General features: G+C 41.6%; 1 protein-coding gene across 2 annotated transcripts in view; it reads right to left on the reverse strand.

Annotated features, from left to right (window-relative positions):
- The window catches only part of cntnap2a (contactin associated protein 2a), a 385,507-nt gene extending 376,112 nt beyond the window's left edge, over positions 1-9,395 (reverse strand). For both annotated transcript variants that reach the window (XM_005912066.2, XM_005912065.2), the window contains exon 1: positions 8,802-9,395. In XM_005912066.2, coding sequence (XP_005912128.1) covers positions 8,802-8,904 — 103 coding nt within the window. In that variant the 5' untranslated portion in view covers positions 8,905-9,395. The remainder of the gene's footprint in view (positions 1-8,801) is intronic.
- Between the last annotated feature and the right edge of the window lie 11,331 nt (positions 9,396-20,726).

Consider the following 20,726-nt stretch of genomic DNA (forward strand, 5'->3'; position numbering starts at 1 on the left):
AGTTTATTAGATTGATCAGTATTGCTGAACTATGAAATATATTTTTTGCATACAGGTATAACAGAATAGCTTTAGTGTAGTTGTTGTTTTAAACTTGAGTATGAACTTATACAAAATGCAGCAAGATATTTAAAAAACAGTTTTGTTGATTAAAAAACACTATATCGGATTCATATCGGTATCGGACATAAAAAAGTGGTATTGTGCCATCTCTACTAGTGATTATGTCCGTGTTGTTGAACTAGTGACACCAATATTCTTCTTACCACTGTGTGCTGTTCAAGAACATATGCAGGGGGTACAACACTACTCTGGCCGGTGTGTCTAAAGCTTTTTCCTGCTACTCACAGGGACGGCTGTTAGTGCTCTTTCTGACACCGTTGTTTTGGCTCTGGTCATATGGGTCAGTTCAGGTACAGTGCAATGCTTTTAACTGCTTTTTCCTGACACTTTGCTTTGTCTAGAACAAATCAATTATGGCATTTTGCCAGGATTAATCTAGGGCCAAGAGCCTTTCCCTATCTATATATTATCTCCCTCTAAGTGACCCTACTGCATATGAGGCTAAAGCAAACAGGAATTCGAGTCCATATTATGCTTTTTTGGGGAAATATCCAGTCCTTTGTTTAGTTCCCAGCAAAATAAACAAAAAAGAGTATGTGTTGCCAATAAACTAAATCTAATTCAATCTTTCAAATTGATATGGAAAATATTTTAAAATGAACAGACATTAATGCGTGGCTGTTTAAAGATATATCAAATAAGTTCGTGCAGTTTCACTTAGCTTAAGGCTTGCCTTTTCAAACTCAAGTTACCGTGTAGGAGATTGCTACTGATACTGTCAGATTTCATGTGATTTATTCTGGTTATATGAAATCTGTCTTTAAGAAGTTACATTTTGGGAATGTTTATGACTTACATAAATTAATAGTTAAAAAATTTAATAATGTGGTCAAAATATCATGCAGAGCTTTTTTTTGTGGACCTGTGTAGGCTAATCCTATGTCACTGTTTGTAGCATGTGTTGCTGCACATGTCATTTTTCTAAAAGTTTTCTGCACTAACAATGGTTCTCAATTGACCACCAGGGCAAAGCACCATTTCTCTAAGAGCTAATTGGTAAATCTCACATAATTCATCTATGAGCTGTACACAGGTAAGAAAAACTCAGAGATTATACACATTAGAATCAGTCAGGAGAGACTCCTGTAGCTCCCAATATGTCTTCAACAGTAAAAACATTTGCAATAAAATGTAAAAAAGAAAAAAAGAAAATGCTTTAAAAAATCAGTTTAGGATAAACTGCATACTTAGACTACAAATTGGAAAAATAATTTACTGGATTTTCAGTTGCTTAATCGCCATGAGTGACTGAAGATGCTTACTATTTCTTCTATGTTGAGAACATCAGCTTAAAAATAAAGTTGCATTCTTAGACCTTTAATTTATCTGCCATTTTTCTGTAAACAGTATTTGTTTTATTAAAATATGATAATTTATTTGGGACTTCCTGGTTTATAGATTACATGAAGTCAATGATAAAGTGACTTTTTTAATTTGAAAAGAATTAATTCGATAGTGGGCACCACCAAAGGGAATTGGAGTATCACTTGAAATAGCCTGTCCTATTCTCTGACTAATGCAACTGCTGCACTTTGATGCTGCTACAGATTACAATAACAATGATCATTTTTAATGGCAAGGTGTCAGAGAAAATCCTTGCTTCCTGACCATCTTTCCTTGAGGTGTCGTTCTTCATCCTTGTCACTTTTCTCATCGTGGTGCTTCGTCTCTTGTCCTTCTCTTTCCTCCCTTTTGCCTTGCCAGTCTAATCTCCAACTCAGAGACTGCTGTCAAATGAGGTGGACAGATTCTGATGGCTTCTAATAAGAACACATTCCACTAGAATAACTTTCTGATTCTGCACATTTACACATGCAGACACATAGAGCTGCAGTGTTACATACAGTGAAGCATGAATGCTCCAATTTGTACCCAGAGAAGCAGAATTACATAATTATCATACTGCACTCCGTATTATGGGTTTCATTTGCAATTAATACATCTGAAGTTAATAATGTTTAATGAACAGTGCGAGTTTGTGTGCCTGAAGAGGGGAGGGGACAATGGTAGTGTGTATGTGAGCTGCATGGTGTGTGTGTGCTTTTGTCCATGTTACGTTACTGACATTGTTAGGGGAATTATGTAGTATGACTTGTCAGTGCATATTTGTATCACTGTGGCCTTGCTCCCATGATGAAACATTGATAGCCTTGCAGTAGCATTCCTTCCAAGAGAGAAATTTCAATTCGTCGAGGAAAGTGACACACCAGTCTGAGAATAAAGCTGAAGGTAAGAGCAGAAAATGCAGCAGTTCTGGGCCAGTTTTTACTTATACATGTTTGTTACTCTCATGAACTGTGATATTAATAAGAAAGCCTCTATTTTAGCCCATGAATGCTAATATTTTGACGATACATATTTGAATATATTGCACAGTGGAATCCAGACCACTTATATTTTCATCTCAACCTTGAAGTAATTAGAAAGTCTGACGCTTTACAAGCACTTGAAAACAGAAGAAATTTGGCCATGCAGAAAGAAGAATACATATTTATTATTCTGTAGCAATCAAATTTCAGCAAACTTGTGGCATTTACTACATTATGTGAGCTATTCAGGTTGTTGTAATGTTAACCTTCCTCTACCTACTTTCCTCTACCTCTACTTGCAGCTATTGTTCACTTGATATTAAAATGTTTTAACATTTCCAGCAGAGTGTTGCTTACTAAATAGCATTGTGGGAGGGGAAAACAAGGCGTCAGGAATGAGCTACAGTGTCAGAAATAAATTAGTTTCTAAGAAACAAGTTTGCCGTTGTCAAATGATTGCTATGCTTTTTTCAAAAGAAGAATGCATAACACTGAAGAAATAACAAATCTAGATCAGTTGTACCTACAGCAGTGTCAGCCATGCATGCTATGCCTTTCCAGAATAATGCTCATCACAGTAAAATTCTAAACAGTTTGAATAACTCATCGTTATCAATTCATATTGATATTTATAAAATATAATTGTTCAAAGATTCAGAGAGTCTGGAGAAATTTCTGTGTGCAAGGGATGAGACTGAAAATCAATACCTGATGCCCGTTATCTCCAATCTAAAGAGGAGAGGGAACTTATGGTTTGTTATCAGCGCTCCGCTCAAAAGGCTGGATCTCTGATGGTATGGGGATGCATTAGTGCCTATGGAGCTGGCAGCTTGCACATCTGGGAAGGCACTGTCTACACTGAAAGGTAATTAGTGCATCATGAAGCAAATATATGGTAAAGACCCAGACCCAGACTAGAGCAGGGCGATATGACCAAAAATATTTATCACGATATACATTTGAAAATTTGCGATAACAATATAACTGACGATATAATTGACACTAGACAAAATACTTTACAACTCCACAACTTTATTAGTGCAAAAAAAACATCAATGTATTTTCACTTAAACAAGCAGCTGTTTTATGTGAATTAAAGTTATATAAAAAATTTAACAGTGCAAATGCAAATTCCGTGCTGACAGTTTAACCAAAAGGCATTTCCAGTGGAAATTGTCCGACATATCCTCAGCATAGCTATGCATATTATCCACAAAACTTAAAAAGAGGTTATACACACACACGCACAGTACGTATCACTCCGCGATGCTCCTGCCTACGATACCTGGAATGCTCCAACAATCCATCAAGCGGTGCGGGTTCGTAGCTTAGCAAAGTCGTAGTAAAACATTTGACAAATTTTCGAGCGCCGTGTACGACATAAAATCGTTTCGAGGTCAGTAAACACAACCAGAATTCATACATAAGGCACACGGGATTATATAAGGGGCACTGTCGATTTTCAGAAAAATCAAAGGATTGATTTTAAGTGTGCCGTATTTTCCAAAAAAACACAGTAATAACGAAGGCCTGCTAGCATGCGCTACCAAAAATAGTGCTTTGTTGTGTGTCTGACGGACAAGAGCAAAACCAGTTCCACACCACTGAAGTTGCAGCATTTTTACAAACCAATTCTGGTTCATCCGTTTCATTCAACGATTTGCTTTCGCCGCCATGCTTTTTCCAACGTGTGCGTATGATAATAAAGGCACTGCGCATGCGCGTTTTACCCATATTCTATCACGATATTTAATTTTTCTATCGTTGCCCAAAATTATACCGGTATTACCGTGAACAGTATGATATGGCCCAGCCCTACCCAGGACTGCTGAGCAGCTAGAATCTTATACTATACAAGAATGGAACAACATCCCTCTCCCAAAATTCCAGCAGCTGGTCTCCTCAGTTCCCAGATGTTTGCAGACTGTTGTTAAAGGTGTGTGTGTGGGGGGGATCCTTAACAGTTGTAAACATGGCCCTGTCACATCTTTTATGTGATGTGTTGCTCCCATCAAATTAAAAATGAGCTAATGTTTTCTTAATTTTCTTAAAATTGTACATTATCTTAGCTTAAACATTTTATATGTTTTCTATGTTCTCTTGTGAATAAAATACAAGTGTGGGAAGTGGGCATGTACATGTAGGAAAAATGATGAGAGAAAGACTGAGGAATTTGGAGTAATGGGTGACATGTAGGGATGAGAGAGATGAATCACTACAGTTACAGGTAGGGTTGAGGCAGTGGAAAAATAGGAGATGACTTGCTTTTTATTTTTGCTAGATTTTGTTGAGGAGGCATAAAGGTAGGTGTAAAGGTAGAGGAAGAGCTACAAAGAGAATTAGAAAAGGAGGATAAGCAATCAAGGAAGTGCAAAGGAGCAAAAAAACAGGTGGAAGGCAGCAATTTAGATGGAGGGGGTAGAGCAGAGAAACAGCAGTGCAATTAACATCCACACCTTATTTCCTAGCTCTGGTTCACTTGTCTCAGTGCATGATTAATCCACAAATGTGGACGCACACACACACATTCCCAAAACACAGGCAGGTGCACACATATAAATATCCAAGGGCCAAACATAGCTACACAGCAAGTGTAGTGCTGCTCTAATCTGAGCCTAACCAGTCTGCTTCCTGCAGCCTTAATCCTATCATTATCACCTCCTAATGGGAGCCATCTCAGACACACAAACACAAAAACAAGACAGAGAATTGGCAAGAAGTTGACCCATGTGGTGGTTAAAGGGTTTGCTTTTATAACCATATTCACTCTATATCCCAGTAGAAGAGAATGGAAATGCAATAATTTATTTGAGTGGAAAAAAGCAAAATTTCTTTTTCCAGTGTCAAATGATTTGTTTGGACCAGAACCTGGAAAAACTGCCAGTGATTCACACTCACACAAGAACACTTCTGTGTGCAAATGTCACCATTTGGCTTTATATTGTTTTTTATATATGTATACTGAAGAACAGGAGACCCTGACTTGTTGCCCTGGAGGTGAAACCAGACTGATGTCTATGTCAAATGGCCTGGCAAGCTTAATGAGATGAGAAAAGGCTAATCTGATTCTATATCAGACAGGCTCTGGGGGCATCCCATTTAACCACCCAGAGTCCCACCAACACACTGACTTAAAGGCACATCCTTTACGTTTTACACACTGGTGCTGTGACTCTTAAAAATTTAATTCTTGTCCTTTACTATGCGAGTAATGAATAGCAGCTTTGCAAAGGAGCGCCAGAGAGTTCAAAGCAAATTAATTAAAATTATAACCTTTAAAGCTAAATAAAACAAGCTCTTCTTGGAATATTTTACAGCCAAGGAAAATATCTGTGCATATAAAATATATTTAAGTATGTTGGCACTGTATATGGACACTGAGCAAATAATCCAGTCGTGAATTTTCTGTGTGAACCAACTTAATCAGAAAAAAATATGGTAAAGAGAAAAATTAAAGTCTGATTGGTTATGAAATGATTATGAAACCTTATGGTAGGCAGACCTTGCCTTGACACAGTACATCAACAACAGATTTACATACTGCACAGTGACAGCTCAGTAGAGGATACCACTAAAGTACACCAAGGACAGACATAACCCATTTTTCTTCCACTGCATGTATCTGATGGCTGAGTGTACATCTTATATGTATTTCTGAGTTACTGTATCTATATTTGTGCATGCATGTTCATCTAATTATAATCGTAATTCTAACCCTAACCCAATAAAATGATAGAAAAATGAAACACTTTATTTCATGAGACAGCATGAAGCTTCCCTTTTTGTAAAACTTTGATCTGATTCAAAATGTTTGCACTAAGCGCTGCAAGAGGACGCAATAATAGGGCATGTGTCTGGCCCCAGAGTTAATAAGAAATCAGCCAGCTTCACAGCCAACCAATCACATCCCCCTTCCTCTGAAATAACCTCCCTGTTTGTTTCCCTTCAGGGCTTTAAATCCAAACTTAAAATCATTGTTTCCTCTTAACTTTTCACTGGATTGCCTGGTTATATTCACTCCTGTTTCGCTTGTGCTTGCTGCTACCAGACCCCTATCCATCCTTGAGGCATCGCTCTCTCCCTTGGCTGTCAGTGCTTTGGTCCAGATGTTTTTGGAGCTGAATCTTGATCCTCCAGGAGTCTGATCTCTACTCCTCTCTCTCTTCCTCTCTCGCTCTCAACTGTTTGTGTCTGTCTCCCTTTTTTGTGGTTTTTGTGTGTCTATGTGTTTGTGCAGTCTGCCCTGCTCCCAGGTTTTCACGGTAGCAAGAAGGCCATTTGGCTCTGTCTTATCTTATTTGGTAACACTTGCCAGATGTCCTCTTGGAGCATATTCTTGTGTTTTTCAGCGTATCACTTTATCATCCCCATTGCATTGGCTTCAGACCACCTTTGCTGTTTTTCAATGTTTTTCTGTTTCTGATCTGTCGAATTCTATGGTGAGTGTACAATTCACAGATTATCATCTATCTTCCTTTAAAGTAAGACCGAGGACTTGTGTGAATGTACCAGCCCGATTAAAAAAGAAAGAAAGAAAAAAAGACTTGATTCAACTTGGATTTGTGAAAACTTAGATGAATTCACAACTAACATGCAAATGAATATAAACCCGCATGAACTTTTTTGTCTTACACAGAACACACATGCTTAATGTACACTGGAAACACTTACAGACTTGCACATGTTTGCATTATAATATTAAAGGCTCTAGATAAATTGTAAAACACATTCTCACTCACTAATTATAGGAAAATGTAAGAGGTGGCGGCTGATACATTTTTAAAGCGATCTGAAATCTAACTTTTAATGAGACACTGTCCTCTCAGATATAGCGAGGCTCCCCCGGTCAGACCCTCCAGGTGACGGGAGTAAGAGGACTCTGGATTTCCACATCTTATCAAGCGTTGCCACAATGACACCTGATCGTTGTGAGATCGCTCTTATTAACGAAAGCTTTGTGCGCGAGAAACGCACAGGCAAACTCTTCCAACTCTCCAGGTATCCTTTGCCTCCCGTCACGCTCTCTGACACTGCTTCGCGCGCGTACCCCTGCTCAAGCGACTCGCGGTAGCGTCTCTCCGTTGTTGTCTGTCAGATGGGATGATTAATGAGGCGCGTCCACGGGCACATCCATCCAGGACCTGAGAAGCCCTTGCGATCGCGGGGGGAATCAGTTACACTGAACCCTCAGAGTATCGGCTCAGTCACCGTCAGCAAGATCGCAATGCCACTGAACCAAGGCTGGATAATCCAAGTTAAATAAATAAATAAAAATCAGATAAGACCAGTAATAACGCATTCTATATCAAAACTGTCAGACACGCAGTTACTTCAGTATACTATAAAAGTGGAAAAAGAAACAACTGCGGTCGATATGTTCATAAAATATAAACACTGAATTCCTGGAGTATGTCAGTGACAATTAGAGTGAAGAACAAATGCAACACCGGGCAATGTTTAAACAAGCTCTCAAGACTGAAATTACAGCGTGGATCGAATTCATCAAGTGTTCCAAGAATTAAGCAGTGAAGTGGCGGCTTTACGTGGGGGGGGAGCAAATAAAAGCGGAATGCTAATCATCTAAGTTTTCCAATGACCTTAAAAAAAAGGCTTAGGCTTTAATATGCTGAGACCAGTGAGCTTGATGGAGAGTCTAATCAGAATGCAAACTGCACACCATAAAAAAACTAAATCAGACCGTACAAGTAGACAAAACCATTCAAATCAATGCACCCTTAGTTGTTGAGAGTTACAGCTTAGCCCTATTAGACCACAACTCTTTTTAAAAGAAAATGGGCATTCAGCAAAATCTCTTTACTTGGATTGTTTTATGCAAACGCAATAGTCTAAAACCAAATGTAATGTTCTTACAGAACATCAAAAAACAGGAAAGCGTTGAAAATAAAAAGGAGGGGGGGGAACAGTTTGTTGGAAGTTGAACCGTTTTCCAACTGTTCTTCTCTCGGGTCCACTTTGATGACTGGGACTCCACAATAAACAGCAAACCACTACTGCCAAACTTAAATGCCATTCACTAATTCTGTGACTATCCCTCAATACTCAAGTAATTTCTGGAGTACCCTAAAAAAACGCAATTAAACATCTCAACGGTCATAAAAATCCCGTGCGCCAAAAATAAAGGCACCACAGACCCTAAAGCGCTAACACGTTTAGGCTTGAACTCAAAAGTCGACCCCGCTTCAACCTCTGCCTCTCACTGCCTCTGTCGCCCGGCACTACTAACGTAGCCGTAAACCTCTACCTGTGCCGCTTCTCTCCACAGGCAGATCGTTTGTTTCTCACCCATTCCCACTCTCACCCAAACAGCCCTGGAAGACCATTTCAAAAATACTGAAAAGAACAACTTACGGGTTGTTGGTAGAGCTCCGTGCACACCGCTGGCATGACAGAAAATCCATAAAACCACCGGCAATAACAACGTCAGTCCCTGGGCAGGACGGTGCCGGCGCATCTTCACGGCTGCTGTGGGCGCAGGAGAGCGGGAGAGGGGAACACACAGCTGAGTGGCTGTAACGCCAGTCGGTCCGTCAGTCTCGCTTCTCAGTTGAGGACTGGCGGATAGGAGCCCGGCTGCACGGAGTTTCTCTCTCTCGCGCGCGCGCTCTCTCTCTCCTTCTCCCTCTCTCTCTCCCCAATAAAGAGATGATGTAAGGATGGCGCCAAAACACAGACTGGTCTGTGCTAGCAAACAGAGCGCACTTATCAATGCAGCTCTCTCACCTCCCTTGTTTAGCGACTACAACAAAACAGCAGCCGAGTTTCCACCGTCCAAAGGACGACACGAATGGGTGCGGATGTAGCGGACAGCAAATCCTTCAGGAGTTCAAGAAGGCATGACAGTGCACATCTCAAATCCCTGAACTGGTTTCTCCTGCCCAGCGCTCTAATGCTCTGTCCGTGGTGCTGAACTTATCTCAGCCTTTCTCTGCCCCCCACTCTGTCTCTCACACACATACACACGCACACACTCTAAATGCCTTTCCGTTTCTAATAGCCAGACAGTGCCCCCCACCTTCTCTAGGTGGTGGTGTCATTACACTTGTGCATTCCTCTTCTATCCACACATGAAAGCCCTAACAAAAAAAAATACTCGGGACCTGCACTCTCTCTGTCTTGATGTCCTCGCAATCCCCCGTTTGCCTGCATTTAGTGCAAACAAGAGAGAGAGAAAACCCATTTAACTTATCTAATGAAGATTAAATATCACATAATACTAAAGTTCTTCTTGTATGCAAATGGTTTTCCCTAACAGACTGGTTTTATTTCAAAAAGTTAAATTAAAAACATCTACATATTGTAACAAAAGGTGCTTTCAGATATTTCAAACCTTATAATCCATTCAAACAAATACATCTTGGAGATTTGCTGGTACAAGTCTTAATAGGACTGCAGAGATACACCAATCAGAACAGACTATAAGTAACTGCTTTAGACAATACATCTTTCTTTCTTTCTTTCTTTCTTTCTTTCTTTCTTTCTTTCTTTCTTTCTTTCTTTCTTTCTTTCTTTTTATTTGTGTTTTTTGTTTTCTTTTAGCCCACTACTGTGATTATTGTTTTTTGTAGTAGTCATCTTTGTACTAAGAAGAAGAAATCTAGTAAATTTGCTTCAGAAGCAAGTTAAATAACATGTTTTACAATGACAAATTGCAATCCATATCTGTCTGTCACATTTGTCACTTACATGTCTCAGTCGTTGTCGTCTGTCCAGAACATAATACATGATTATCATCGCTGCATGGAGCATTTTTCTAAATGAAGAAAATGGTGAATGAAAATGGCAAATTCATCACAGGCAGCTCCATCAGTGGTAATGTTTCACTTACTGCTTCAAATAAGGGATAGATTATGATAGTCAGCGTGCTACAATGAGGCCCGCTAACAGTGTTTATTAACAAGTTACTTATCATGTAAAACTGAAAACTATACAGACTGATAACCTGTGTGGTACATTATTCTTTTGTTCAAGCAATGGCATCTTTGCATCCTTACAGCAAAAGCAAAATGACTCAACCTAGATATACATTTATTCATTAACGAATCATGCAATACCTACAATAATCCCAATATTTCAATGGAAACCGTACAAATATTTATTCAAATGTCATAGTTTCATTTTATTTGTAATTTGGGACGTCTGAATGATTATCATGGATGGCATCACATCATCTTGTAAGAACACTATGTGTCTGGGAACTGATGAAACTAATTACAGTAGTTTTAAAGGTAAACTTTAAAAAAAAGTATACTCGATGGTGAAGAATTTCTGTGGCTTTGCTATATATTATTTTTATTTTGATATTATGCCAAATGTTTTTATATGCAGACTGCAAGCCGGCCAACTTAGCACTCAGACTCTTGTTGTTGTTTACATTATAACAAAATGCAGCTTTAGCAAACGATGCTCCGTTTCTTTTTGTTTGTTTGTTTGTTTTTTTATAAAAATCTGCAACAAATTTGAATTGGACATAAATGTATATAATTTCTTAAATTCAGACCTGCTTAATTGGAAATATTTCAATTTATATTTACATTTTACATTTTAACTGATTTGCTAAAAATGAATCTTTTGAGTTATATTGCACATAGCAACACTCTTTTTTTGGTACAAGGGTTGAAGAATGAAATGATTAAAAAACAAGTGAGCTACAGTGTGGCTGACACATGCCTTTGAAAGTACATTCTTCCTGCTTTCAGAGGAATTGAGAAGTTAAACAGCAGCCAAGTGATGCTTAATTAATGCACTTAATTAAATGATTATAAGCAAGTGTGAGCGCCTCTATAAAAGCAGAAGTTTAAGCAGTTTGCTGGTCTGGAGCTTCCAGGTGTGCAGTAATCTTTCAAATAGTGGATGTCCCAACAAACCCACTCAAATCTAAGCTCTACACTCCACATGCTCTGTTGGCACCGGCATGTTGAATATTAAACTTTCATAGCAGTAAAAAATGAAAAAAAGACTGAACAAATAGGGTTTGTTTTCATAAGAGCTGCCAGGATAAACTATCTTCTCTGTAAAAAGAACGTGGAGGCTTAACAACGTTACATCAGAACAAACTAAAAGACTTCTGGAGCAATGTCCCTTGGACAGAAAGAACAGCTTGAAGCTGTTTGGCCATAATGCACACTGCCATGCCTGGCAAAAGCCAAACACACCATGACAGTAGAAACATATCATGCCAACTGTCAGGCAAACTGGTGAAGGGTTGAAAATTTGGTCTTTTTTTGCAGCCACAGCACCAGGGCACGCAGCAGTCATTGGGTTGAACTCCTCTGTATACAAAGTATTCTAGAATTAAATTAAGGCCATCTGTCTGACAACTAAAGCTTGGCCAAAATGGGTCATGCAATGATCCCGAGCACACAAGCAAATCTACAACAGAATGGCCATGAATGGCCCAGTCAAAGTCCAGACCTCAGTCTGATTTAAAGGTTGTGTCAGGACCTTAAGACACCTCTACATAAACAAATGTGCCCAAAGCAACGCTTTCAGGAAGAGTGGGCCATAACCTTTCCAGAATAATGTGAAAAAGTCACATCCAATGATCCATCCATCCATCCATCCATCCATCTTCATCCGCTTTATCATACCCCGGGTCGCGGGGGCCCAGCCACCTCCTCCAGCTTATCCGGGGGAACACCAAGGAGTTCCCAGGCCAGCCGAGAGATATAATTTCAGGACACCCAGCGTGTCCTGGGTCTGCCCCGGGGCCTCCTCCCAGTGGGACATGCCTGGAACACCAACCCCAGGAGGCACCCAGGAGGCATCCTTGTCAGATGCCCGAACCACCTCAGCTGGCTGCTTTCGATGTGGAGGAGCAGCGGCTCTACTCTGAGCCCCTCCCAGATGACCAAACTTCTCACCCTATCTCGAAGGGAGAGGCCAGCCACCCTTCGGAGGAAGCTCATTTCCGCCGCTTGTATCCGCGATCTCGTTCTTTCGGTCACTACCCACAGCTCGTGGCCATAGGTGAGGGTAGGGACGTAGATCGACTGGTAAATTGAGAGCTCCGCTTTTACACTCAGCTCCCTCTCCACCACGACGGACCGGTGCAGTGTCCGCATCACTGCAGGCGCCGCACCAATCTGTCTGTCGATCTCCGGCTCCCTTCTCCCATCACTCGCGAACAAGACCCCGAGATACTTGAACTCCTCCACTTGGGGCAGGAACTCATCCCCGACCCGGAGTGGGCGCTCCACCCTTTTCCGGCTGAGAACCATGGCCTCAGATTTGGAGGTCATTCCCGCTGCTTCACACTCGGCTGCGAACCGTTCCAGTGCGAGCTGGAGGCCATCACCCGATGAAGCCAACAGAACCACATCATCCGCAAAAATCAGAGATGAGATTCTGAGGCCACCGAAGTGAAAGCCCTCCGCCACTTGGCTGCACCTAGAAATCCTGTCCATAAAAATTATGAACAGAATCGGTGACAAAGGGCAGCCCTGGCGGAGCCCATCAACCACCGGGAACGAGTCTGACTTATTGCTGGCAATGTGAACCAAGCTCTTACAACGGTTGTATAGGGATCGAATGGCCCGTAGCAATGGGCCAGACACCCCATACTCCCGCAACACCTCCCACAGGACAAACCGAGGGACACGGTCGAATGCCTTCTCCAAGTCCACAAAACACATGTAGACTGGTTGGACCAACTCCCATGCACCCTCAAGTATCCTTGAAAGGATAAAGAGCTGGTCCAGTGTTCTGCGACCAGGACAAAAACCGCATTGTTCCTCCTGTATCCGAGGTTCGACTAGCGGACGAACTCTCCTTTCCAGCACCCTGGCATAGACTTTCCCAGGGAGGCTGAGGAGTGTGATCCCCCTGTAGTTGGAACACACCCTCCGGTCCCCCTTCTTAAAGATGGGGACCACCACCCCAGTCTACCAGTCCAGGGGTACTGCCCTTGATCTCCACGCAACATTGTAGAGGCGTGTCAATCAGGACAGCCCTACAACGTCCAGAGCCTTCAGGAACTTGGGGCGGACCTCATCAACACCAGGGGCTCTGCCACCAAGGAGTTGTTTAACTACCTCAGTGACCTCGCCTCGTCCCAGCATCAAGTGTGACTTCATATATGCAGCCAGAGATATGCCAAAGAAAAACAAACTTATTTCCAGTGTTTTCCTCTCTTTTCTTAAATTCTCCCCTCTCTATCATCTGCCTGTTGATCACTCCAGCCACCCAATCGCTGTGCCTGCTGCCGTAAGATGCTACTTTTTCTCCATAAGGATTCCAAATGGCTTTGTCAATATGCCATGCATGGTAATTTACAGTCATCGTTCATCTGATAAAAACAGAGATGAACTGCGAAGCCATAAATTCTGAGCAAAAAAGTTGATGACAGCAGTGACACATCTCCAGAGGATAGCTCTTTTGTAAAGTAAAACATTTTGTGAGAAAGATTTTCACAGGCAACTTCCAGTCTGGCTGCCGTGCTGTCATTATCTACCCACAGTAGGGCAGAGAAATAAGGCTCTGAGGTAATGCCACATAATGTTTTCTGGGATAATTGGAAAAGAATGACTTTTCTTTATCTCTTGCCAACAATACTAGAAAAGATCCTTTGTGCTAAACATTTTCAGCTTTTTTTTAGAGACTTCAGGATATTAATATGTTGTCTGTTTTATTAGCGTAAAGTCACTCTAATAAAAAAGATGGACTATAACAGGACTTGACAGGTGTGTATTTATAAAAACCCAGAAGAGAATATGATGAGATAAGCAATGTAAATGGTCAAAGGTGAAGAAGGGATTCACTGTTGAAGGAGTGCTGGACGGGCAGAGAATGATGTGTCCAAATTGAATACACCAGGGGGGATTTAAAAGTGGTCTGTGGAGTGAATCACTGCTGTGGGAAAAGTGTTAAAAAATCTCTTCTTCACAATTTCATCAGGAACTCATATTACTGTAGTTATTGCAACAAACAGAATCACAGAGGAGGATAAAACAGTTTTATTTGGTGTCCTAGCTGAAAGTGTTTTAGCGATTTCAAGTGAAGGATCCGATGGAGTTTCAGTAAAAAAGGGGAATTTACTTTGAGCAAAGTTTTCACTTTTTAAAATATCAGGATATAAAAATAATTATTTACTGAATAAAAAGTAATAAAAACTGCAGAAGCAGTGCATGAAAATTGAGTACATCCTTGATGCTTCCAGCAGAGATGAAGATAATTATGTGATCATCTTTGTCTTTGTAAGTTTGCTGGGTTGTTGTTCTGGAGCATTTCAGTGTTTGTTAACACAATGCCCGGTCTTAGAGAATCTGGGAAAAGATTATAAGGCCATTTTCTAATAATCTAAAGTCTGTGATTCCACTCTGGAGTGAGAAAGACTATTCAGCTGTGGAAAACATTCAAGACATTTGCAAATCAGAAGTGAACGTGTCAGCAAATTCACCCCAAGGTCAGACAAGCAAAAAACCCAAGAGCAACATCCAGACTCTAAAGGCCTCAGCAGGTTAAAGTTCATGACAGCACATTTAGAAAAAAGATTGAACAAGTAAGACTTGACTGGAATGGTTGCCAGGAAAAGTCTTTTCTATCTTAAAATAACATGGCAGCACAGTTTGTGTTTGCAGAGTTGCATCTGAACAAATCACAACACTTCTGGAGCAATATCCTTTGAATATATGAGACCAAAGTAGATGGAAGAGGACATAGTTTCTTTTTACCATGTGTGTATGATACGTCCGCCTGTGTGACATTAGGCTCTAGTCTTCTAGTGTGCAAAGAGTAAATACCGTCCCTTAATGTTAACCTGGTTCGATTAGAATAACAAACTGTGTACACCAAATCCTGGGAAGTTTGAATCCTATGGGGTGCCATGCTATAGCCAAGTTGAAAAAACTGAGAGCAGAGCTTCTTTAGGTCAGAGAAAGCACATGTAAAAATTTAAATAAGCCTTGCAATATCTCAAAGACTCCAGAACAAGAGGATGAGGGTGCATTTTTAAATCAGTGGCTCTGGGTTTTAACGGTTATGAATTTGTCTTCAAAATCTCGCAAATAAAAATGTATTTGCACGCTGAGATCAGAGCATCCAGTTTCCCCACTGAATGTTAAACACTGTGTTTCACTTACACCAAATTTTATATTCTTTCATATTAATTAAAGCATTCACTTGCCAGTGACTAATATCCATCTAATATCCATCTACATCTATAATTCAAGTGCATTCTTTGCTGGCTGGGCCCTTAACTCCTAGAAATACTGTTGTGGATTGGACATGATGTAGAGAACTAGTAATAATTTTTCTAAAATCCATCCATCCATCCATCCATCTTCATCCGCTTTATCTGGGGCAGGGTCGCGGGGGCAGCAGCCCAAGGAACTCATCAACACCAGGGGCTCTGCCACCAAGGAGTTGTTTAACTGCCTCAGTGACCTCGCCTCCAGAAATTGGCGGGTCATTCCCCTCATACCCAGACTCTGCTTCCTCCTCGGAAGACGTGTCAGTGGTATTAAGGAGGTCCTTGAAGTATTCCTTCCACCACCTGACAATTTTCTCAGTCGACGTCAGCAGCGCTCCGCCAGCACTATACACAGTACAGGTAGAGCACTGCTTTCCCCTCCCGAGACGCCTGACGGTTTGCCAGAATCTCTTCGAGGCAGTCCGAAAGTCTTTTTCCATGGCCTCTCCGAACTCCTCCCACACCCGAGTTTTTGCTTCAGCCACTGCCCGAGCCGCATTCCTGCTTGGCCTGTCGATACCTGTCGGCTGCCTCCGGAGTCCCACAGGCTAACCAAGCCCGATAGGACTCCTTCTTCAGCCTGGTGGCTCCCTTCACCTCTGGTGTCCACCTTGGTGGGATTACCACCACGGCAGGCACCAACCACCTTGCGGCCGCAGCTCAATGCAGCAGCTTCGGCAATGGAGACGCTGAACATGGTCCATTCGGACTCAATGTCCCCAGTCTCCCTCGGAATGCTGTTGAAGCTCTGCCGGAGGTGTGCGTTGAAGATCTCGCGGACTGGGGCCTCTGCTAGACGTTCCCAGCACACCCTCACTACGCGTTTAGGTGCACCAGGTCTGTCCAGCGTCCTCCCCCGCCACCTGATCCAACTCACCACCAGGTGGTGATCAGTTGACAGCTCAGCCCCTCTCTTTACCCGAGTGTCCAGAACATATGGTCGCAGGTCTGCTGATACGATTACAAAATCGATCATCGACCTACGGCCTAGAGCGTCCTGGTGCCACGTGCACTTATGGACACTCTTATGTTCGAACAGGGTGTTCGTTATGGCCAAACTGTGATTAGCACAGAAGTCCAATAACAAAGCACCGCTCGGGTTCAGATCAGGGAGGCCGTTCCTCCCAATCACGCCCCTCCAGGTCTCGCTGTCGTTACCCACGTGAGCATTGAAGTCTCCCAGCAGGACAACAGAGTCTCCAGGTGGAGCACCTTCCAGCACCCCCCCAGGGACTCTAAGAAGGCTGGGTACTCTGAACTGCCACTCGGCGCATAAGCGCAGATGACAGTCAGGACCCGTTCCCCGACCCTAAGGCGCAGGGAACAAACCCTCTCATCCACCGGGAAAAACCCCAACGTACCGGCAGCAAGCCGAGGGGATATTAGAATACCCACCCCAGCCCGCCGCCTCTCACCAGGGGCAACTCCAGACTGAGACAGAGTCCAGCCCCTCTCCAGGAGACTGGTTCCAGAGCCCAAGCCATGCGTAGAGGTGAGCCCGACTATATCTAGCCGGTACCTCTCAACCTCACGCACTAACTCAGGCTCCTTCCCCACCAGAGAGGTGACATTCCATGTCCCAATTGCCAGTCTTGGCAGCCGGGGATCAGTCCGCCAGGGCCTCCGGCACACAATGCACCCGAACCCTATGGCGCCTCCTGCGGGTGGTGGGCCTGCGGGAGGATGGGCCCATGTTCCCTTTTTGGGCTGTGCCTGGCCGTTCCATGGACTAAGGCCTGGCCACCAGACGTTCGCCCTCGGGCACCCTCCCCGGGCCTGGCTCCAGGGCAGGGCTCCGGTAACCCTATCCCGGGCAGGGTAAACTGTTGCCTCGATGTTTTCTTCATAAGGGTTTTCTGAATCGCTCTTTGTCTGGTCCCTCACCCAGGACCAGTTTGCCATGGGAGACCCTACCAGGGGGCAAAAGCTCCCAGACAACATAGCCCCTGGGATCCCTGGGACACACAAACCCCTCCACCACAATAAGGTAGCGATTCACGGAGAGGATTCTAAAATGTATTTGAAAAAGTTTGTTCAAGTAAAACTGTCACTTTTCAGAGTGGACTTAAAAAAAGCATTTTGTAAACTGAGATTAATCTAAAATAAACACTTAGCTAAACCAAGATGAACTTCATCATTTTAGAAAAATATTGTGTGTTTACCAGTTGAATTAAAATAGATTTTAATTATTACTTTCCCTCAAAGCTTTTCTAATTATCTTGGAAACATGCAGATAACACAGAGTTTCAACAGACAAATTTGATTTATTGTATTTATGACTAATAAAATAAATAACACTAAGGTGTTTCTTGATTTTTTCCCTGCTGTTGCATAAATAAATAGATAGAATGCTTTTTTTTTTTTTAAATTAGAACATCCAACCGTCTGTTCATACTCACATCTGTCATTTTCAATGGAACAGATGTCAGGTACCTAATAGATCATACACAAATACAACTTGCTTGTGAGCGTAACAGTCAAATGCACTGGTGCATGAATGGCAACGAAAAACCTAAAGACAACGGGAGAAAAAGTAAAAGTGAAAATAAATTAGACAAGTCAATGTATGCAGAAAAGAAATTGGGCCAAAAAGAACAAAAGGTAGAAGCAAAAGACGGGAAATGGGAGGGAAGAGGGGGGAAGGAACTGAGAGGACAATGAATGAATAATTATGGCCTTTCTCTGTGAGGAGCTGGAGTGAGTTCAGTCTAATGTGAACAACATTACTGTGATTTCTCTCATGAGTTCTTGCTGCACTATGATTAAAATAGTGCAAAATGGGTGCATGGACCAAGTCATTGACTGAAGAATACAAACTTGAATGCAAAGAGACCCAAGGTTTCTAGACTTCAGGCAGTCAGTTACTGCAAAGGATTTTCACTGAAGTCTGAAGAGTTAATGCAATTTTTTTTATTAAACCCTTTGAATGAAAGCTGAAATTCTCCACTTCAATCACAGTGGTTTAAAATCCACTGTGGTTGTGTACACAGACAAAACTACAAAAATCTGTGTCTTTGTCCAAATAATACTGGGTCGAACTGTACACTAAGAACTAAATAGGGATTAGATACTGATACAGGTTTATGTAACCAACACAGGTGAGACAATCAGAGGAAGCCTAAGCAAGTCACAAGAGGGGAGAAAAAAAATCAAAGAAAAACAGAAAATGACCATTACTGAAGCTTTTAAGACAAATAGTAAACAAGAATAAACTGAGATGGGAAACAGCAGCATAATATTAGGGAAAGAAGGGAAATACAAAGTAAGCCAGAGAAAGCTAGATTTATAATGAGGACTAAAACTCAAAATCTCACAAAACTGAAAGCTGGGATGGTAAATAAGATTAAAAGCAACCAGAAATGACACTCATTTCCAGGATAACCATAAAAACACAATGTAGTACAAGATCCAGACCATAATTTAGATAGTTTCACCCCTGTTTAATCTCCACGCTGTTAGTATAATCACATTTGATCCAAAACAATGAAAAATGTGTTTACAACACTGCAGTCATCTCTCAGCTTTAACTGTATAAATTTTACATTGATGCTGGACTAACTGAGAGTGAGACACTGTTTGGCACATTTTAACACACATTGTCCAAAGATCAGGAAGTACAGTATATGTCCAACAAGAATATTTTTACTCTTTATTTAATATTTTATGGGAACCCATTGTATTGGGCTTACAGGCAGGCCTTCAGTCTATTAGCATCAGCAGACACTCTATATGATCCCCGGTGATGCGTTATCAAGCTTCACTGCAGATATCTTCTGCTTCACCTTGTCTTCAATCTGGTCTTCAGCAATTGGAATGCTGATCAGTCACATGGAGATCTGTTTTTCCAGCCAAGGATATTCCACCTCTTCACCCTGAAAAGCTCTTTGGTTGCTTTGCTGAAGAAATTTGATGCATTTGGTTGACTCTGAGCACTACAAACGCTCCAGTACACCTCTGCAGTGAAATCATGGATAAATGCCAGCTCGCCAGTTCAACTGAGGACAGGATACTGAAACCATAACAGAAGCACCATCATCACTGAAAAATGAGATAATAGATAATAAGCTTTGGCTGATCAGATCAACCCTTTTCTTCTTCTTCTGCCATCATTTTAATAACTTTCTGTTGGTTTATTTAATCACCACATAAAACTTGGTTGCAAGGTGTTGAAAATCCTCCTGGCTTTGTGTATGACGTTGGTCATCATCTCTACTCTTTACATACGGTCATATATGTGTTTATGGTTTCTGTCTATTATCTTGCTGTGAATTGCCAGTTTTAGGAGATTAACAACAAATCTCTCTAACTTTTTTTCATTGTCATTTTTTTCTGTACTTCTATCACCTCTCCTCTTCATATCACATCCCAAGAATTACACAACTACACAATTCACTTTCACTCTCATGTGTTACAAGTACTCTCCAACCCAAAAAAAGTGGTATTTCAATTCTACTTCATTAACTATTCCTTCTGGTAAGAATGATCTTTTATTAGAGGTTAAAAACCCCTAAAAAAAACCCCAATGTATTCAGCTTAATAATAGCAAGTTGTTATATGTAACAGCAAAGATAGAACAAGACATATTTCACAGCTATTTTTTTTTACCAAACACAAGGCATATGTAGAAATATTTTGGGGGAAAAACATACTGGGACCAACCAGAAGTCATACTAGCTGTATTACTTTATTCACATTCAAATTGTACAACCTTTAAGACAACATGATTACATGTATGACTGTAACATTGGATGCTAATGAAACTTATGTGAACACTGTCCACAAAAAAAAAATGTTGAGTTGAAAAGCAAAGGTATACTAATACACTGATCAGAAAAAACATGAAAACTACCTACCTACACATATTTTTGTCCCGTCTATGCTGAGTGCCGGGATGTGCGGTGGGATCAGTCGTGCTCCAGCTCATCACAGAGGCTCAATCCGATTGGGATCATGGGAGCGTGGAGGACAGGCCTTGTTTTTCTGTCATTTCCTCAAGATTTTTTTTAAGTGTATATGGTGTGAAGGTGCTTCTGGGGTCCTGCTGGGGGAGGTGTGTGCATGTGTCTAGAGGAACTGAGCGGCATACT

Source organism: Haplochromis burtoni, unplaced genomic scaffold, assembly GCF_018398535.1.
Source record: "Haplochromis burtoni strain Fernald_Lab_line unplaced genomic scaffold, NCSU_Asbu1 Contig_1, whole genome shotgun sequence".
Classification (NCBI taxonomy): domain Eukaryota; kingdom Metazoa; phylum Chordata; class Actinopteri; order Cichliformes; family Cichlidae; genus Haplochromis; species Haplochromis burtoni.